Raw genomic sequence first — 21,564 nt, forward strand, 5'->3', positions numbered from 1 at the left:
GCTGAACAATACTGATTAGGTCACGTACGCAGTGATAATATAAGATGAAACGAAATGCATCATGGGATACAATTCGAACGTCGTCTGCGCCATGGCGTGTTTCCGGACTAGTTTGGATTCAAAAGCTGCTGCTTTCGAGGAAAACGACTTATTCCACGTTCACTGCGTTTCAAAGGACAATTTCAGTGTCACATTGAAGGGATTTACCTGTGTTTCGCTAGTATACAGAGAAATACATGTTAGTGTTATCGAACAATTGGACGAACGTCGAAGAGCTCTCGTTCCTGTGACAGTCAAAAATTCGGCTATAGATGAGCTATTTGTTGCTGGAGTGTTAATAAAGAAGTCCTGTGCTGATCCGAATCGGTTTTCTTACATTTCTTCTTACATCTCTATCGATCTCTAGTCTGTCCGCTTCGCAATTGGCGGGCTCGTTCGGCGTTGTCTACATAATCTGTGAATACATATTTGAGCTTATTATTACGGTTATTTTTCACCAGTTGTAAGCATTTCACTTATTTGAAGAGTACAGTTATAAAATTACTTTCGAAATTAGTCATTTTGAATGTAAATATAAATGGCAATGATGACAAAGCACACGATAGAGCCCTGCGATTGTTGCCTGAAAAAGACATCACACACGCTTCGCAGCACGCGGCGCTGGTTTTCGATCGAAATTTCAGTCATCTTTGATCGCTGAAAAAGTCATTAAGATGCGGGTACTTCTGGGTACTTCTTTGCAAGTAGAATAATACGGCCTTCATTATGCTAGCGTGAGATCCATATTTAGTAGAAACCTGCTTATATTCCGAAGAATCGTGAATATTTATGACCTCGTCGCGGGTCAGTGAACACTTTGTGAAGGAGAGCTAATCAAAATAATCAAAATAAAGGACGTTTTTTAACAAACCACGGACATAGGACAATTGCAAATCAATGAAAGTATGTCAAACAACAAAATAATACAATTTTCATGCTTTTGACTGGAAAAAAATACGAAATGTGCCGTAGAGAAAGCGGCGTTATTTTACGGTGGAATCCGCCATAACTTCGATATTGCGTGAAGTGCGCGGAGAATTGCACCATGGGATACTATTCGAACGTCGTCTGGTTTATTATTATAAGTGTGATCTGTGTGATGCAGATTACGTCGGCTATTCTTGTCGACACTTGCACCAGCGCATCGAAGAACACAAAGGATCGTCTATCGGACATCACGTGAAAGAACAACATGGAAAGGAGCCACACAACATCGAGAAGAACTTTAGGATTTTAAGGAAGTGCCAAAGCAAGCTTGACTGTTTGATTTTTGAAATGCTTTTTATTAGACTTCTGAAACCAAAACTTAACAAACAGAGTGACTCGATCCGCGCGAAATTATTTGTTTAGATATTTTTAGGTATTTTAATGTTCTTATTCTCGTCGTCTTATTCGCTTGCTTTACGTTTTTTAATTATATCTTGTACAACTATGCATGTCATTCGCACAAAGTTATTTTTTAGCCATTTTTAGCCTTTTTATTCTTATTGTCTATTGTTTGTATGTACATATTTTAGCGCTTTTACTATATTTACACATGTAATTTTATTCAAACACCTAACTTGAAAACGACCGTCGAACGGTCGAAACGTCGTTCAAATTTCTTAGCGTTCAATTTTATTATACAGTCAACTTCAAAAAACTTGTTGATTCGAATTAAGAGAATCGTATACATTTTGAGCTGGTCAGACTTCAACTACAACCATTTGATTTTCCGTCAGTTTGCCACAAGTAGCTTTAGAGGCCTTTTCGTCGATTAATTATTTATAACAAGGAAGAATAAAGCTCCTAACATCACTGTTTTCACACTGGGTCAGTTTTGAATGACTTTTTCAGGGCGAAGCTTATGCGGAAAACTATAACCAATAAATCTCTAGTGAAACTTGGTTTTAATAAAGTGATGGAGTGGGAAAAATACGTCTGCGGTGTTTTTTGAGTTGTAACTTGATCCTTGTAGGGAAAATCGCGTTCATTATCCTTCTTCTTAGTCACTTTTAAACACAACATGCAACAAATAGGAATTCATGGTAAACCAGGCCGATGATGCTGCTTTAAACCATTTAAAAGCCTGGAATTGTGCTTTACCAAACTATTTTTAAATATTACATCGTCATCCAATTTGTTCCCAGTTAAACGATGCGACCAATAAATAAAAACAGTGCCCAACCAACTCGGCCTCGTTGCATCGTCTTATTACTTATAGTATTCTTTTCCGCTCAATATTAGTAATTAGTTGAGTAGTAGCATTCCATTGGGTCTGTTGTATCCTCGCTGAGTTAAAAGGTCTTTTATTTTTGAGCAGTAAACCGCCCCGGCGCTAAATTTCCTAGTAAATTGTTTCCCTTGTCTGTTACAATGCCCGATTTTCTGCAATGAGTTGTTCCCTAGATGGGCATCAGTCACTTAAAACACTGGGATAATGGTTACAAACACAGCGTGATAAAGGACTTCAGAGTTCATTTTTCGTCAAGAATATCCTGGTAATGCTTTGGTTTGGGTTGTATGTGTTGAATGCGCGCATCCACGTCAAGATTCTAGCACATTATGAAATCATCTTCTGATGACTGTTTTGGTTTAAGTGCTTCGTTGCTTCGCCTGTATCCATAGAATCCGTAGATCAACAATCCTGCAACACAAAAAAGAATCTATTTTGCTGTCGTGTAAACGAAACACAGAGCACTTTGGTCCCAAAGGAGGCACTTCCTCGTTTGGCCTAAACGAGGATGCGCCGCTAGTTAGGGCATATTGAAGGCAACATTGTTTATTTCCATTGACTAGGTTATTAGCGTGGAGCAAATATATGCTGCAACAATGCCAGTGGGATAAAGTGCAACCTTTTTAAACAGAGCCAAAAAAAACAAGAAACACTGCGAGAGACTCTTCTAAATAATGTAGAAAAATGCCAGATTTTCGTCTTAAATAGAGACCAGCGGGACCAGCGACCAAGCGGCACCCTCCCCACCCAAGAATCTGTAGAGTACTACTTTCCCCTGAGACTTTGGCCAATGTTATATATACTAAAAGGACTGCAAAAAAGATGGATAGCACAAATTATGAAATACAGAAATGTTTTCTACAATTCCTTACCTGGAACAAGCCACACACCAAATCGTACAAATGTCCAGTAATTCAACTCGGTAATCAACAGAATATTACCAAAATGGTCACAATTGGAAGCCAGGGAAAACATGGAACCGTGATTGAAAACTTAGGGTAGTTTCTAGGTTGTCTTGTTAGAAACACGACAGCAGCAAATGCAAAAAGGCAACTTACACCACCGGACAGGAATGCCCACCCGTCATCCGTCAGGATATCATTTAGTACGGTGGTGAGAATAATGGCGAGGCATGAAAGGCTAATAACCAATAAAAACACAGCAAAGCTGGCGTTATAGCCAGTTATTTTGCTGGGTTCTTTCTGTATGCTTGTTTTCTTTCCGTTAAGTTCACGTTTCTGTAGGTATGGAATATCTCCGAAGGTATATGGGTACATTTCTGGTTCTGTGGTGATGGACTTTAGCCATTGATTTGTTCGTTCAAGTTTAGCTGCTTTTCCGTACACCACACCTTCTACGCCTGGCTGATAGCGTGTTAACAGAACCGACACGGCGACCATGGTGTAGGCGAATAGTGGGCCGATAGAGAGGAGCTCAATCTGAAGAGATCGAATACAAAATAAAATCAATCAATCAATCAATCAATCAATCAATCAATCAATCAATCAATCAATCAATCAATCAATCAATCAATCAATCAGTCAATCGATCGATCGATCGATCAATCAATCAATCAACCAGTCAATCAGTCAATCAACCAACCAACCAACAAACCAGCCTACCAATCCAACCAACGAAAAGGTCAATAAAACTCCTTTTTGTTTCATAAAAAACTTTTTTAAAATGTACAAAGGTTTTGAGGCTTAGCCCTTCTTCAGCGTTCACTTTATTTCAACCAACCAACCAACCAATTAAACAAGCGAGCAAGCAGTCAGTCAGTCAGTCAGTCAGTCAGTCAGTTAGTCAACGAAACAATAAAAAAGAGGAAAAGTACTTAATACCCAGTGAAAAACCGAACTACAGGTGTAACAGCAGTTTTTCAAAACTTATGTCATCATGAATTTTAAATTTAAGTATTTAAAAATTTTCATTTAAAATGTAGATTTTCAAACGCAAAGAATGGCAAATAAAAAACTGCAGTAATAACAACTACAAACCAAATGTTCTGTGGCAAATAAAGCCGCCAAGCATCCACTTAGGAAACCACCGACTACAGTTATGATTTCGATAGCACGGGAAGATTCACTGACACAACCAAAACACGTGAACAGAAGGCCATCATTAGCCATGTTAAACAAAACTCGGGGTCCAGCAATCGAACAAGAAAGCAAGGCACTTAGAGTAGCCGAGATAGCTCCAATGGCAGCAACATACTGGGCTCCAGGAATGGCTTGGAACATCTTGGCCAGAGGTGCCAGGTCACTCAGTTGATCATATGGTGCTATCAGGGTAAAGACAGTTGCAAGTCCACAATATGTTACTGCTACCATAGTAACAGTCATGATAATTGACAATGGAACAGAGGACTGCGGGCGTATAGCCTCTCCGCTTACAGCAGTGATGGCGTCTAGGCCAATGAAAGCGTAGTAAACGCCAGCAGCTGCTCTTAAAACGCCTTGGACGCCGTACGGCGCAAAATTACGCGCCCAGTTTTCTGGTCTGACGAGAAACAAGACTATCACGAAAAGCAGGATTAGAGAGATGATACTGAACACAAACATAGCTCGGTTAAAGATCATGGCCCACCGCATCCCCACAGCAACAATAACAACCACTGTTATTGCTAAAAGCAAGGCCAGGATATCTGGAAATGGTGCAAGGAAAGGATTGTTCAAAGTTATGACTTTCTCTTTGAATAAGTTGTAAATCTATCCTCCAGATATAAAATCAATGTACTCACTGCAAGTTTGTGCCAAGACGGCCATGGCGATAAGGTATTCGGCAATCATTGTCCAGCCCACGATGAAGGCCCATATCTCACCAACAGCTGTATAACAGTAGACGTACGCTGAACCACACTTTGGAACTCGTGAACTGAACTCTGCGTAACAAATCCCGGACAGTAAAACAGACAATGAAGCCAACACTATGGAAAGAATGACAGCTAGTCCCGCAGTGTCATGTGACAGCTTAGCAGTCATGACGTATATACCAATGCCAATTGCTGTGCCCACCCCCAATAGTGTCAGATCCATAGTGGATAAAGTCCTTCTTAGGGTACTCTCTGATAGTAGTGTGAGGTAAGGCTTGGTTCGAGTTATTTTCTTCAACCAAGTCGGGCAGTTTGGATCTGAATGAAAAAACAACAAACATTCAAATAAGTGCCTTGTCCTGGTTAGATCTTACAAAGAGCATACAGTCGCCACTCATCCCTGAAATAAAACGCGAGGTGTCTCTTCTGTCAACAGGCGATAACTGATATCGCGAGACAGTTGTTTTGGGAGCTACAGTGCTCTTAAATGTCTATAGGACACTACATTCATGTACAGTCGCCTACCTTTTTTAAAATGTGGAAACTAAAGGGACAGAGGTGACTGTTTGTTGACGGAGGTGTCCGCATTATAGCGGCAAACATTATGAATTTTCGTTTCCCTCGGTCAAGGTAAGCTGTTCGTATTATGAATGCGTCCGTATTATGAGGGTATGGAGATGCTGGGATTATAAAGGTGTCCGTAACATTGAGGTGCCCGTATCATGGATTCTCTACCGATTTTTTTGAAGTGTGAAGTATCGTGTGTAGCGAGGGTGTGGAAAAGACAGAGACCATTTGTCGACCAAAAAATACCCAAGACTTATGACGGAGGACACTATACTTCTTAACATGAAATTTCTCTGCATATTTGCATACGTTTGATTAATGTAAAGTTCCGTCCACCCTTAAGCTGGTACTTTGAATACTTGTCTCTCTAAGATAGTACCACTCGTGTTAAAGTCCTGCATTTAATTCTGTAATCGCAATTTCTGGAACCGACCGTAAAACCCCGAGCCCGAAAGGTAAGTTTTCGCACCCGGAAAGCCACAGCAAAATCTCAAACCTTAATCCATGATATTTTTAACCCACGGACGAACAAGCAAACTCATACCCCCACCATCGTACAAAGGGGGGGGGGGGGGAGGGTTGGATGGAACCCCTCCCCAGAATTTTCGTTATATTAAGGTGTAGCGAAATAATTTTGCACTGGAAGAAAGCCCTTAGCTACCTCTACAAGGTGATATAATTTTAATTGGCTACGACGTCATAGGACGTCACGTCACGTCATTAGAGCCGGCATCTAGGATCCGCCATCTTGGATTTCAACATTTTCTTAGAAAGTCACAAAATAACGGAAATTGATGCAAAATCAAACCAGAATGCTTATGAAATGTAAAATTGAACTAATTTTGCACTTCTGTCCCAAAAAACTGGAAAAGATAAAGAAAAATGTTAAAAATGACACTTTTTGGCTAGACCTGCTTGTATTTGTGACGTTGCCATGGCAACGTCAAATATCATGGACACATGCTTGACATATCAAAATTTCTGCAAAGGATAAATAAACAGCTACTGGAAGTTTCAGCATTGTAGAGTAAATCCTTTTTTCAAGGGCCGCGCGAACAATTTACATTCCAGGTAGTAGCAGCAACAGAGGGCTTGATCCCTGGAGTACTAGACATTTTCTAGACTAACGCTTTATAACTGCCTCCTATTTAACAATTAGACGGCAAGCTCGAGGTTTCTACCGGCTGATAGTTGGCGAGGGGCGAAGCCCCGAGCCAACTATCAAAAGCCGGTAGAAACCAAGAGCGAGCCGTCTAATTGTGTTAGCATAACCCACTGACCGATCTATTAAACACATAATATAGCTAGAGTTGATTTATGAATGTTTTGATTGATAAAATGCAGCGAAGATTAAGCGCGCGCTCCGAGAGCCTTCTACGGATCAATAGTAGGCACCTGTGTAGCCAATCAGATTGCGCGATTACCAATAGTAGGTCAGTGTGGTTATGCTAATTTGCAATATGCAGCTGTACTGTGAATTTGAAGTGCATTTCACTTACCGTTGTACTCTTCATTGCTGTGCTCGTGGTTCTCTGTTATTCGCTGCGGATACATTGTGTCCTGTAGTGTTAAGTGGACATATTGTCAGCGAAATTATCCTTGTTTGCAGATCAATGATTTATTTCTGTTCTAAAAGCCTCAGTCTGTTTGAATTTTGTAAATTTGGAATGTTTGCAAACGATATATTTCTGAAACTACAAAAGAGAGGATTTTATTTTTTTAAGAAGCACATGGACTTACACACTAAACCATTCCACGATTCAAACTCCTTAAGATGGCAAGTTCCTACAAAGGTTTTAAAAAGGAATTTTCAATGTCAAATTTAATAACGACCTTTTTTGCTATGCGGCCCACTCATTTATTTTTTAACTTATTTATTTCAATGTATTGGTTATAATTTCAGCTTTTTCTCTTGGGTTCCTGATCTGCTTACGGACTGAAAAACGTACTTTACGGAGGGACAAACAATTTCTTAGTATTTAACTTACTCGACAGCACCAACGCCACCAAAATGAAAATATTTTACAGTTTTACATGGTGATTATCATATATATATTTTGATATTAGCTCGGTATACGTATAAACATCAAGAATTAATATTAATATTAGACCATATACCCTGGTTAGCACTGCATTTATTCTTGTGTTCTCTGGTTCTGTCTGTTTAAAACCTTTTGATATTACAAGGATAATCTTCATGGGAAATTTTTAACGGGCTTATTAATCATTGTTCTCCGGCGATATCAGTCCGCACAATTAGTAGTCGAGGGCAATAAGTACTTTGTTATTTGACTCACCCTGATAACTGACTATACTGTTCCTTTTATGATTCTTTGTAGTAAATGGGGACTCTGTTGATTTCTAGAGACAGCTATGATATGCGTGAAGTTATCTGGCTTATACGCGAAACGAAGGATTGCAAAGCATAAAGTGATTACAAACCTAATATGTTAGCGAGCCTTTCATTCGGTGCTAGCTCCGGGGTAACGTTGTAATGTTCAAGGAACTTTGTACAAATTAGCATTTATTTTTAACTTTCGTATTGAATGAAACTAGAACTAACCAATCAAACTGAGCTGGATTGACAAATATTTTATTGTAGCTTCTATATTATTTATGGCTGCCATATGTTTTAAAATCAGTCATAATATTCCTTCTATTAAAATGCAAAAAAAAAACTGCTTGCATACTAAGAAAAGCAATTCTTAAGTCGCAAACGACACGTTATAGACGTTATAGAACAGTCAAACAAAAAAACACGTCTTATTAGGCGGTTAACCAGTTTGCAAAAAACTATAACAAAGTTCTAGAATCTGATTGGCTATCAGCAGGCCCTATATGAGCATAACAAGACATTTTGGTAAATATAAGGGAAACATGTCAAACCGTTATAACAATTTTTCCTCAAGACAAATAAAGAAAACTGATAGCCATGTAAATCTGAAATTGTTGAAAAAAAAAATGGAAAGAGCAAAGGGGAACACACACTTGTTAGCGTCCAGCATTTCGAAGGTTTTGTTTTCTACTTTAAGTTAATTAATCTATTTATATCTGCCTCGCTATATGTTTTAAAATAAAAAAGCGGACTGTCCACATTCTTGATAACTTGTTTTGTTTAACCGACTTACCGACTAAGAAATTTTATGTCTGTTATTATTTTTACTTCAGTTATTTAATTTTTGGCATTTTAATTTATTTTATCGTGTTAATCAAAATACTCTAAGCTTATTGTTGACGTAGCTGGTAAATGACTAAATATTGAATCACTTGGTTGGTGTATATTGGCAAAACGATCACAAAGAACGTGACGATGCCGTTGGAAAATTTGTTTTGCAAAGTTTGTTTTACTTTGTAAAGTTTAACCAAGCGTACCAAGTTTGCGCGTACCATTTTTATTTGATTTGTACCAGAATTTTTTGTCAGTAAATGCACATTTACATTACGCCGGGATTTTGGCACAGCTTCTTCATGGGCCTCAAACAACGTGAAAACCTTGATTCTCGTTTCGGTTGAAAGATCTTATTTTCCGCGCGTCGATAGTTTAAATTATGGTGGCGCGTGCCTTGTTCATTAAACTGACGGTCTAATATCACGATGAACAATTAAGTGGCACGCGCGGAGCAGACTTATTGTTTGATTTGTTGCACATCATCGCTTCACTGAACGTTTGATTCAATTATCAAGTAGAAAACAGGAAAAACCTAAATTCCTGCTTTTTAAAGCATTCAAAGATGTGTTTAACCAAGAAGACGTCTACATGTAGTTAGAGACATACATGAGTTCTTGTGCTTTTTCACTTCGAAGTGTTTGAGCAAAGCATGGTTTTTTGTGGTATTGTTTTGAAGTGTCGATCTTGTTTGAAAACAATAAAAAACGGCCATGAAGCCAAACGGGTGAACATGGGCCTTTAAATTCTAGCAGCTGACTGGCTGACAACAGAAAAGAATATCCCAAATTGTATCACCAGCTGTAAAAATAAAAAATATATATCGCTCAGTGTTTCGCGCCAAAAACCGCGGCTGCACTACAATCACAACCTAGTTTCCGTCTGCTTCACTCGCAGCTTCGTTTCTGAGAAATCGTCAGAAGTCGATCTAAACAGGATGAACAATGACGGACATAATCGTCAAATTTAACCTGGAACAATAAAGGATGTCATTAAGGTAAGATGTTATTAAGTAGTCTTTCCAATTAAAAGTTCACTTCCATCGACTTTCACAGCCATGATGAACTGCAAAACAACGCCAAAATATAAATAAAGAAAATAAATAAATAATAATCATTTATATAGCGCCATTTCCATAAGTTCATTTTGATTTTAAGCAGTTTGTTTGCAAGTTTTAATTGGCTGAAGAACACAATAAATGTTACATGTGTGTTGACTATCTCGACTTTATTGCTCAAAATTATTCAATTTATATTATTATATGCCTTCTCTCTTATCTTATCTTCTCTTCTCCATCTGTCTGTCCGGCCGTCCGTCCGTCCATCGACAGCGTCAGTTGTTTATAGTGGCGCGTACCTTGTTCATTAAACTGACGGTCTAATATCACGATGAACAATTTTAAAAGTGGCACGCGCGGAGCAGACTAATTGTTTAATTCGTTGCACATCATCACTTCACTGAACTTTTGATTTAATTATCACCAGTAAAAGATTCTGCTTTGTCCTGTCATAAAGCAGGCAAGGTGTATTATATAAAAGCAAGAAAGACGTGTAGCTTAGATACACACGATTCCTGGTGCTTTTGTCTCTTCGAAGTGTTTAACGATCGATAATTATATAAATAGAAGTAAGGCTTTTAGCGCGCGCTTTCACTTTGCATTTATGCGGGTTTTAATTGGGTAAGTTAACTTTCTACTATCATTGTACAATCCTTCATGTTTCGTGTAACATTTGTCAACAATTCTGTACACAAAGCAATCAGAACCGTAATGCTGAAGAATACAAAAAGATTTATTTTCGAGTAGAAAAAAAGCAAACCTCATTTACTGTCAAAACTTAAACAGATAAAAACAAACTCTTATTCTGAACAATTATTAATAGCAAATATATGTATACTCCTTAATTCACTCAGTAAGCTAAAACATTGCACAGGGCAAGAATAACGCATAAGCAAAAAGCCAATATAAAAGGCAATTTTTTTATTAACCGGAAATACAAAAAAATTACAAGACTTTGTCCTTTCTGAGATTTATGATTTTTAAAATTATTAAAAAATAACCACTTTTTTGGTAGAGGCTGCCACGTCTTTAAACTAAATAACAATTAATTTACCCAGGCTCTTCTGTTCATGTTGCTTTTTAGGTCGCAAACTATTAAAAACAAAACCCGGAAGAATCGTAACTAGCCTCAGTCTGCAGCAGAGCTTTTGAAAAAAACCTCAATCTAAATAAATGTTTCCTGCTACTTCTGAGAAATTCATGTTGAACACTAATTACAAATTAGATTTATTTATCAATTATGTGGGTTTTAATACGGTCAGTAAAAATGTGATATCTGTCACTCATTATTTTCGTTTTTTAAAATATATATATCCCCAGTCGTAGTTGTTGTCACTCTTAAGAAACTTCAATTCGTCATCCACTTCAAAATCGAGCCCCTTCCTCCATTCAAAACGCAGGACGACGTTCTCCTTTGATGGTGCCGGCTTAAATTTTACTTTCTTTGACTCGGGAACTTCCCACTTTCTAAGCCATAATCCTGGTCCGATAGTACAGAATCTCATTTTAGGTTTTTCATAAACATAACGGTCGGCTTCTTGGTAGGCAGCCAAAATACCACGGTCGCTGTAATCTTCAGACTCTGGCGCACCATCGTGGTCGGGGACGAAGCCTGGCACCCATACGCAACTGCTCTCGCCACCCATTACTGTTAGCTTCAAAACTGCTTCTGAAAAATTAAGAAATACCACAGTCAGTCACTTTAATAACGTTTTCAATTTAACTGGTAGAGCCAAACTACTTTCGGCACAGTAAAACTGACAGCACCTAGATGGGACACATATCATCGAAGTTTTTTTTTGTAATGATGCTCAGAAATATAATTTCATTTGTCGACATGTAAAACTCTGCCTTATTTTCGTTCGATGAAACTATACAGAATCTAAACAGTAATTATATCAAGAACGCTACTCACCTTAGTGTAAGTGATGTGCGCTCCGATTCAACTAAGAAACGTCCTAAAAGGAAGCAAACCTTTTCTGAGATCCAAACGTAACTGATGTGTTGAGCTGAGGGACAAGCAAACTCAAATGTTAAACAGGAAATAATGGACAGCTTTACCTGTGCAAAAACTTTTCTTTTTCTGCCAGCGGATGTAATTTGTGGTGTGTTACGTACGGGATGTAGTCTACCGATAAAAGCAACCGTCTTTTAGGGCGATGTGCAACGTGTTATAATTAGTTAAATACGCATGTGTACTGTTCAAATAACAAGACAATTTGTGTCAAACATGGACTTGAGCCTCTTTTGAGCGGATGGAACTTCCACAGAAGGTGGACTGATTCAATATGTTCCTGCACGAATGCATGTTCATAATTACTTTTCGTAGCACCTAAGATGAATACACAGGATGCTCCACGCTTAAACAGTTACCGGAGTTAAAACAAGACCATTAGTAACCACAGAACTGCGTAACGGACTTAAGCCACTGATGAGCGGATAGAGATTCCACAACAGGCATGTTCTTGTTTTTTAAGACACGAGCGGATGTCAATAGTTACCTTTCTTAACATCTAACATGAATACACAGGATGCTCCACGCTTAAACAGACACCGGAATAAAAACAAGACCATTAGTCTGATCAACAGCGTAACAAACCTTTTGTTCCTTGCGTGTGGATGCAAATTCCACGATAGATGAGCCACTTCTCAATTTTCAACGAGATCACGCAACTCAAGAAAAACTTATGTTTTGGGGGAACTCAAGAAAAAAGTTGTCGTAAGAGCTATGTCAGTGCTGGCATACTGTGATAAATAGTCTTTGAAACTGCAAGACGGAACCAATGTTTCAGAGCCTTTTACGAGCCGAAGTTTGTCCTTTCTAATGGCTAAAATTTCAAATTGATCAAACAATAACCGACGTCGTTGAATGTAACTAAATAACAATAAATTTACCCAGTCTTAACCGTTCATGTTACTTTTTAGGTCGTGAAATGATAAAAATAAAGCCAGTAGCAGAATAATTGGTAATCAACAAGTGTAACAAAACTTTTGTCCGTTGAGTGCGAATGCAAATTCCACCCTAAAAGATCGTTCATCCGAAGAGAGCCCAAGAAGACACCAAAAATGACAAAACGTTGTTCCAAGAGATGCTTTACAAATTGCACACTAAGATAAATAAAATGCAGGCTTGAAGGCAGAGAATGTAAAATTTCACAATAAATTTTCCATTTACGTCAAAAAACGAAAAGGCCAATATAATATACGGTGTTTGAGAATGTTTGGAGTAGTTAGAGATCAAATCGTTTAACTCGTTCGCTTTAGTCATTGGTCACCTTTAAATTGTTATAACCACAAATCACAAACAAATTACTAACATCAATAGCAAAACAATTGGTGATCAGCAGGCGTAACAAAACGTAGTGCCTTTTACTCAGTAAGTGCAAACGGCAAATTCCACGATCGATTACGAAAAATTGACTTCGATAAGCCTAAATAAAGAGCTTAAAAGAACAGTGATACAGGACAAAAAATTGTTCTGAAAGAGATAAAAATGAATTAATAAACTTTAAAACTGTATGCAGGGAATAAAAGTTTGTCTTTGGTGAGCGGGACAAGAACACAAGGAGCAGTTTTAGACTTTGATCGTGTGGTTGAAGATCACATCATTGGTTAGACAAATTGATTAAAACCACAAATCACATGCAAACAACCAAGAGATGCATAGGGGCGACGAAGGTTTGCCTTTGGGCCCAATTCAATAAGTTGTAGGGATAAATTACGGCAGCACTATAGTCCAACGTCCAAAGGATTTTATTTAATGTTTCTAGTATTTCCGAGAAAGAACCTCAAAATTTGGCCAAGCATGAACAAAAGACAGTAATTCAGTGTCTTTAATGAAGAATGCTGGCTTGGGCATATATAACTAGTTTTCAAAATATATTTACGCTTAATAGTAATAAACTTTCGGCATTGTTCGCATGAAACGATATGGGCATTTAATATCTGTCCAGAGGATCGTTCATGGAGTAACTTAAATACTCCACGCTATTCATATACTCTTTCATTGTAAATAGCGTAACGATCCTGCAGTGGTCGTTCTTGAAGTAAACTGAAACGATTTCACTCTTTAATTTATTTGATATCTTTATTTGATATCATCATCATTAAATGCTGCCTTCATATTTCTTAACAAATCATCAAACTTTGATTTACAACGCACTAGGTTAACACTATTTTGCGCAGTGTCTATATGTTCATTACAAGTTCATAGCGACTACAATTCATCTACCTCAAAACACTTCAAGAAAAATAAAACGCGTTTTACCACTTTAGCGACTTTGCTTGGATGAAAAAAAAACACTCTTATGACAACTGGGGAAGGCTCTTAATCCGATTTTTTAGCTGTTATTTTGTCGGGATCGACTCCTTCAGGAAATTTTATATCAAGGTCATCATGGTAGCAAAGAACTATGTTTTTCATCACTGGTTTGACCCTCAAGTGTGCTTTCTCCTCGGTACGCCAACATTTCAGCCAGTTGCCCGGTCCAATAATGCAATACGAACGTTTAGGCTTCTCTCTGATAAACTCTACAGCTTTCTGATAAGCGGCCAGTACTCCTTCCTTTTCGAAGTTCTCTTCACTTTGAGGCTTCAGGCTGTGATCTGGCTCGAAACCTGGTGTGAATTTACTCTCAGAATCACCCATGTTCGTGGTCTTCAGCTACAGATACAATTCAGTAAGATATGATAAAGTAAGTATCAGGGGATAGTGGTTAAACAAAGATATGGCAAGAAGTGTACGGAAAGAATTTGTCAACGTGGTCCTAAAACTTGAAATAAAAACAGTCGCTTAACTATTCGATGTAAAGTCCTTTAATCAGAAACAAGCACTCTAAAACCTCTTGATGTAATAGTTTCATAGGTGCTATTTCATCCCCGCAAACCACCCACAAAACCCAATACGCCAGGCTGCAAGTGTAATTGGACAAAAGGCTACAAGACTGTTCTTTGGTTATTTAATAAACAAGGGGGATAAAGAATCAGCATAAAACATCTTGAAATAAGAGCAAAGAATTCAGCAAGAACGGAATCGTACCTTTTAAGGCGTCTCCAGTGTACAGTGATGTGGCGTACTGTGGCTTCTGAACCTTTAAATGTAGTCCCAAGAAGGGACTATATGTCGGTATGCCAATCAAATAGAGGGTGGCATTAATTAGAGTACAGGGACGAATAGCCCTCTATGTCATCTTGGTCTTGAGGTGTTTTTATTCCTTGTTTAAAATTTTATCTCACGTTTCACTGATCTTCACATAATGGCGAACTTTTGAAATAATGTTTGTGGAATACAGTGCCTCTTAATGTCAATAACGGGCGTGATTTAAACATTAGCTCTCAGTTGAAGGACACTCTTTACAATACTTTTGTATTGGGTTGGTTTTTTTCCTTGTTTGAACTCTTTCCTCAGGAAATAACCACATTTCCCTCGTGTTTGGAATACTTTTATTTGCTTCTTTTCTCGATCCAAAAAAACGGATGATCTTGCAGATACAAGTATAACTCAATATCGTAAAACCGTCCCGATCCCGCAGATATTTTAACCCGTCGAAAACCTTCAATTTGGTGAAACGCATGGTTGCAGCTGAAATGCCTCAAGCAACACTCTTGGTCCTCACTTTGAAACAGATTAGAATGCCTTCTTTTAAAATCTATAGCTTAGGGCCGAATCGCACTAGCGGACAAATTTTGTAACAATTGGTAGATTTCATCATTAACGTGTCACTTGTTACAGAAAACAAGTGCGAGTGCGTTTTTTGAGACCTAGAACTTGTCCAACATTTCAGGAAAACAAAGAAGCAGTTGTCTTATGATTGGTCCGCGTTGCACGTGCGATAGATGTTGTCAAACAATTGCAAAAACAAGTGCGAACGACTTGTTGGACAAGAGCAAATTTTGTCTAAACGGGCAAATCATCAAAGGGGCCGAAGTCCTGCCTCAAGGCAGGACAATTCATGACAAGTCGCATTCCCATGCCCCTCGTAAGGCCAGATTACAATACGTTGTTGATTGGCTATTGTGTTTGGCCCAAATTGCACCGAAAAACAACACGCACTCAAAAGTTGTTGGGATAGTATGCACCGTGATGTGGCTCTCACTATCGTAATCCAGCCGCAAAATCATTTTGCGAGAGGCAAAGCATATTTATAAGTGAAGTGTTTTGGCCAAATGTAAGAATGAGAAAAGAAAAAGTTATCTTGAGACGACTCATTATTCTATTGCGTGAGAACGCGTACTTTAAATGCCAATTTTACCGCGTTGTACTGCATATTTGATGTTTGCCCAAGACGGCCGTGCTGAGAAATGTTCAGGGATGGCAGAAACACGTGCAGAGCTATTGTACTAATAATTACACCTTTTGTTTTCTTCAAAATGTCTCTGACTTGTCGCGACAATTTTGTTTTTGTAAAAAATGTTATGACATTTAAAACTTGTCCGCTAGTGCGATTCGGCCCTTAGTATCAATTGTATATTGCAACACTAGTTAACAGATTTAATGAGGGTCTAAATACGGAATATGTTTCACTTGTTACATTAGGTTTTCTAATGTACGTCGTGTTAGTTAAATACGCTTGTTGGCTGCTCTAATAACAAGACAATTCGTGGCCAACATGGACTTTAGCCTATGTTGAACGGATGAAAATTCTATAGCAGATGGGCTGATTCAACATGTTCCTGTTATTAAGACACGAGCGGATGTCAGTAGTTACCTTTCTTAACATCTTAGATGAATACACAGGATGCTCCACGCTTAAACAGACACCTGAATAAAAACAAGGCGATTAGTGGCCACTGAACTGCGTAACGGACTTTAGCCTCTGTTGAGCGGATGGAGATTCCATAACAGGCGGGCTGATTGAACATGTTCAGTCCTGTCATTAAGACTCGAGCGGATGTCAATAGTTACCTTTCTTAACATCTAAGATGAATACACAGGATGCTCCACGCTTAAACAGACAGCGGAATAAAAACAAAACCATTAGTCTGATCAACGGCGTAACAAACCTTTTGTTTCTTGCGCGTGGACGCAAATTCGACGATCATAATGAGCCACTTCTCAATGTTCGACCAGATCACGAAACCGACTATTTAGTTAGCGTCAAATTTCTCCTGCCTGCTTTTCATACATTTTCAGTAGTTCTGGTGGGAGAACTAAAAAAAATGACAAAAGTTGCTGTAAGAGCTATGTCAGTGCTGGTGCACTGTGATAAATAGTCTCTGAAACTGCAAGACGGAATAAACGTTTCAGTGCCTTTTGTGAGCCAACGTAAATGGGCTTTTAGTTTTCCATATTTTGCTAGAGACGTTTTTATTCATTTTGTTTGCTCCGTAAGTTAGAACACGATAAGTGTACACAGGGCAATTAATAATGCATAAAAATATAGTCGATATATTTTTTTTATAAAAGCAATTTTCTAGGTTATTGATCAGAATTATAACCAGATAACGAGATAATTAGAAGTTGGAAGAATGTAAAGACTTTGTTCTTTTCTAATGGCTAAAATTCCAAATTGATCAAACAATAACCACTGTTTTTCGTAGAGTAGAGGATGCGACGTCTTTGGTGTAACTAAATAACAATAATTTTACCCATGCAGTCTCTGCAGTTCATGTTACTTTTTAGGTCGTGAAATGATCAAAACAAAGCCAGTAGCAAAATAATAGGTAATCAACAAGTGTAAGAAAACTTTTGTGCGGCGAGTGCGAATGCAAATTCCGGCTCTAAAAGGTTGCTTTCTCGAATATGCCGGGCTGTTCACAGCAGATGCAGTAAAAAAGATCAGGAAATCTAAAGCAAGAGCCCAAGAAATACCAGTAAAAAAAACGTTTTTTTGTTAGAAATTCTTTACAATTTGCACCCCTGAGGTTAATAAAATGATTGTTTGAAGGCAGCGGATGTAGGTTCCACGTACAAATGGGTGATAAATATTCTGATTTACGTCAAAAAACTCAGGAACAGAAAGGCCAATATAATATACTTTTTTCGTGTGGTTAAAGATTAAATCGTTAAACTCGCTCGCTTTAGGCCAATATAGTGTGCTTTATTCTTGTGGTTAAAGATCAAATCGTTTAACTCGCTCGCTTTAGTCAACGGTCACCTTCAGATTTTTTTTACCACAAATCACAAAAGCTTTTTTTTTGGGTTCGGGGAATAAAATAATTAAAAAAACTTTTCCCCGCCCCTTTTTAAAGGGAAAAAAAATTAAAAAAAAAAAAAAAAAAAAATTAAAAAAAAAAAAAAAAAAAAAAAAAGAACCAAAGAAAAAAAAAAAACAGACACCGTTGGATGAGAGAAAAACAAGGCCATTAGTGAGCTTTTTAAAATTTTTTTTGGGTTATTAAATTTTTTTTTTTTTGGGTTTTCTTTAATGTTTTTTTTTTTAAACAATTTTTTTTTTTTTTTTTTTTTTTAAATTTTTTTTATTTTTTTTATAAAAAAAAAATATAAATAAAAAAAAAAAAAAAAAAATTTTTTTTTTTTAAACACAGAACTGCGTGGCCAACGGACTTTAGCCTCTGTTGGGCGGATGGAGATTCTATAGCAGATCAGCGGGCTGATTGAACATGTTCAGTCCTGTTATTAAGACTCGAGCGGATGTCAAAAATTACCTTTCTTAACATCTAAGATGAATACACAGGATGCTCCACACTTAAACAGACACCGGAATAAAAACAAGGCGATTAGTGGCCACTGAACTGCGTAACGGACTTTAGCCTCTGTTGAGCGGATGGAGATTCCACAACAGGCGGGCTGATTGAACATGTTCCTGTTATTAAGACACGAACGGATGTTAATAGTTACCTTTCTTAACATCTAAGACGTATGAATACACAGGATGCTCCACGCTTAAACGGTCACCGGAATAAAAACAAGACGATTTGTCTGATCAACAGCGTAACATACCTTTTATCCCTTGCGCGTGGATTCAAATTCCACGATAAATGAGCTACTTTTCAATGTTCGACCAGATCACAAAACCCAGACTTTATCAAATTCCTCTTGTCGACTTGCCCCACATTTGTTATATATTTTTGGTGGAAGAACAAAAAAAAAACACTGAAGAAAAGTTGTCGTAATAGCTCCAGTCTGCCTTTTGCGAGCAGAAGTAGATCCCACGATATTAAAAGGGGTTTTAAAAATCTCCCATTTTTGTCAGGAGAACATAGGGCCAGTTGTAGGTTGGTGCTGTTGCTTCATACTATAAAATCTTTAACAAACCACTAACCATTTGGAGAACATCTTCGTTTTGGTTCACTTACATGTAGATGTGAGTCATCAATCATGCGAGAGGTGAAGAAAAGGACAGATACTCAATTTATTTGAAGAAAGAAGTAGGACGGAAACATTTTAGTTTATACAATAGGTGATTTAAGAAAGTTTTGAAAAATTAATAGAAAGTTTTCAACATACACCGTGATAATTTTACCCTTAGAAATCCATAAATCACTAATTCTACCACTGATCTTATGAGGGGAGTTCAAGAGAAGTTTCTCAGAAAGGCTTCTGCTAACTGTCCGTCTAAAAGAGCGTTCATGGTATTAAAAACTACCGCTTAGCGCTACTGTAAATACATATCGACACTGTATGCCTGCATGTCCGCCTTTAGTAATGTAAAGAAAATGAACTCCGCCTATTTAGAACTAACTTTTTGATATGGAAAGAAAAATTTAAAAAGCCAGGATTCTGGTTTATTTAAAAAGAGTGAGAGGGGCGACAGTTGCATGTTCGGTTCAGATTTTCAAGTTTAGTTGAATGATGGGTTTGCCAAAGGCCTCGAGCTCAATGCAAATGGTATTTTCTATTAAGAGCTGGGTAAAATGTGGCCCATTTCGACGTAAACAAAGAGTGCAATTTAAAGTAAAAAAGCAAGATTTTTATTCTGCGTAATTGATTTTAACTCGTAACAGCAATGAACACTCGTACGCAAGCTCAAAACTTAAATCGTTTACAAACACTTTTTAGCAAACAGTCATTCTTGTTGATACTTTATGTATGGCAAGGTAGTCGTTTTACTGGTTACCTGGGTAAACTTGAATAATTCCTCTATCTTCTTATTAAAAACTTAAACTAGAATATTTCCTGTAACAGAAACATTTTACCAAGATACAAACGTGCGTATATTAAAATGCCATTGTAAACAGTAAAAGCGATCATGGTTGATTTCTTTAAATGAAGTTCAGTTTTCCCAGGTAATACTTACGTTTAAAGGGTGGAAAGTCGCTATCAATTTAACCTAGTAGTTAAACGGTATAAGTAATGCTTAAGAGGAACTAAGGAAGGCATAAAGGAAGATGTCGTTTGAGTAAAACTCAAACGAAAACTGATACAAGGCTAAAAAGGTAACATAACTTTAGAGTTACTCCGCAGTTAAATCTAACAGTGTTCCAGCCAACATTTTTTATCGATACAGAATCACACACTGTCACACAGCTTTAGAAATACAGGTATCCCCATTTGTAGTCTTCGTAAAGGAGCTCCGCTCGTTTATCTTTTTCTACGTCGAGCTTGCCTTCATTGAAGTGCAGAAGTACGTTTTGGTCAACTCTCTTAAATTTTGCTTTTAGTCCTTGATCTACTTGCCAGCATTTTAACCAGCTTTCCGGCCCAATAGTACAAAAGGCACATCCAGGGTTTTCATCGACGTACTCTTTGGCTTTTCTGTAGGCAGCCTGTATCCCTTTTGGATCGTCTTTGTAGTCTTTGTTTACCTTTGGCGCGCCACAGTGATCCGGTGCATAACCTGGCACCCACACAAGACTGTTACCCATGCTCGTTCTCTTTAAAAATACAACTGATAAATTAAGAAATATCAATCAAAAATGTGACTCTCATTGCTTGACAAAGTATAAAATGAAACATAGCTGCAGGCTAACAAATAAAGATCTATAAAAGCAGCGGTGTTTGACCGTTAGCGCCGCATTAGTTTTGTTCGAAAATTCAACTGATAAATTAAGAAATAACAAATAAACATGTGACTCTCATTGCTTGACAAAGTATAAAATGAAAAATAGCTGCAGGCTAACAAATAAAGGTCTACGAAGCAGCACTAATGCGTAGCACAGCATAGGGGAGGAGGTGCCGTTGCCAGGTACTCGATGTTCGACACTCCTTCGATGCAACAGTTTTCCGCTTTTTCACAACAGACTACACTAAAAAGACAACCAGGGGTGGCTCCAATAACAAAACACATTAAAAAACTTTACAGGACGTTCGATTCTTTTAGTGAAAAGTTTGTTTCGGGTTTTTATATGAAGCTATAACTATTAAACACGCCACTTACCTTTTGTGGTATTCAAAGGACAAATGATGTGTTGAGCCGTGAAGCACAAGTTAAATTAGGGCTAAACTGAGGACAGGAATGATTGAGAACTGTTCGGCTGAAACCCATTAATATTTGTCAGGAAAAGTTTTGTCTCTATTTCGGCACCTGTTACGTGACCCATTATTCCTTTTACCTTGACCTGTTCAATAACTAAATAGATTTTTTCCGTCTTTGCCAGAGGATGCAAATTCCAGGATGAATACACCCTTCAAATATAAAGTGCATTGTATTTTCAAAAGAATGTAAATTTTTACAAATATGTTTTGGTAAGCAGCTCTTTTAAAAAAACGTTTACCAGTCCAGGATTGAGCCAAATGCATCACTTAAAATTCGAAGTCGCAGCAACAATATTACTTTACAGTACTTGTTTTATGCCCAGATCGCAAA

The 21,564-nt window shown here is 37.7% G+C and overlaps 2 protein-coding genes and 1 pseudogene across 3 annotated transcripts in view; all 3 read right to left on the reverse strand.

The window, feature by feature from the left end:
* LOC144656692 (uncharacterized) overlaps positions 1-21,564 on the reverse strand; it is a 76,197-nt gene that overhangs the window by 19,029 nt on the left and 35,604 nt on the right. The gene's annotated exons all lie outside the window — the stretch shown is intronic.
* On the reverse strand, positions 1,894-8,088 carry LOC144658638 (cationic amino acid transporter 3-like; annotated as a pseudogene). The gene is made up of 5 exons (XR_013571753.1): positions 7,931-8,088; positions 7,133-7,193; positions 4,252-5,384; positions 3,127-3,693; positions 1,894-2,665 (listed from the first exon to the last, which is right to left on the reverse strand). The product of XR_013571753.1 is annotated as a cationic amino acid transporter 3-like (transcript).
* LOC144655875 (uncharacterized) lies at positions 19,759-21,269 on the reverse strand. The gene is made up of 2 exons (XM_078516048.1): positions 21,136-21,269; positions 19,759-20,646 (listed from the first exon to the last, which is right to left on the reverse strand). Exon 2 carries the CDS (start codon positions 20,621-20,623, stop codon positions 20,288-20,290), a length of 336 nt encoding a protein of 111 aa, XP_078372174.1. The 5' UTR covers positions 20,624-20,646; positions 21,136-21,269; the 3' UTR covers positions 19,759-20,287.

This window comes from Oculina patagonica, chromosome 6 (assembly GCF_052425735.1).
Source record: "Oculina patagonica isolate OP01 chromosome 6, crgOcupat, whole genome shotgun sequence".
In the NCBI taxonomy this organism is placed as follows: Eukaryota; Metazoa; Cnidaria; class Anthozoa; order Scleractinia; family Oculinidae; genus Oculina; species Oculina patagonica.

Bases quoted from the DNA above. Each gene is read 5' to 3' on its own strand.
- LOC144655875 (XM_078516048.1), bottom strand. From the start codon at position 20,623: ATGGGTAACAGTCTTGTGTGGGTGCCAGGTTATGCACCGGATCACTGT.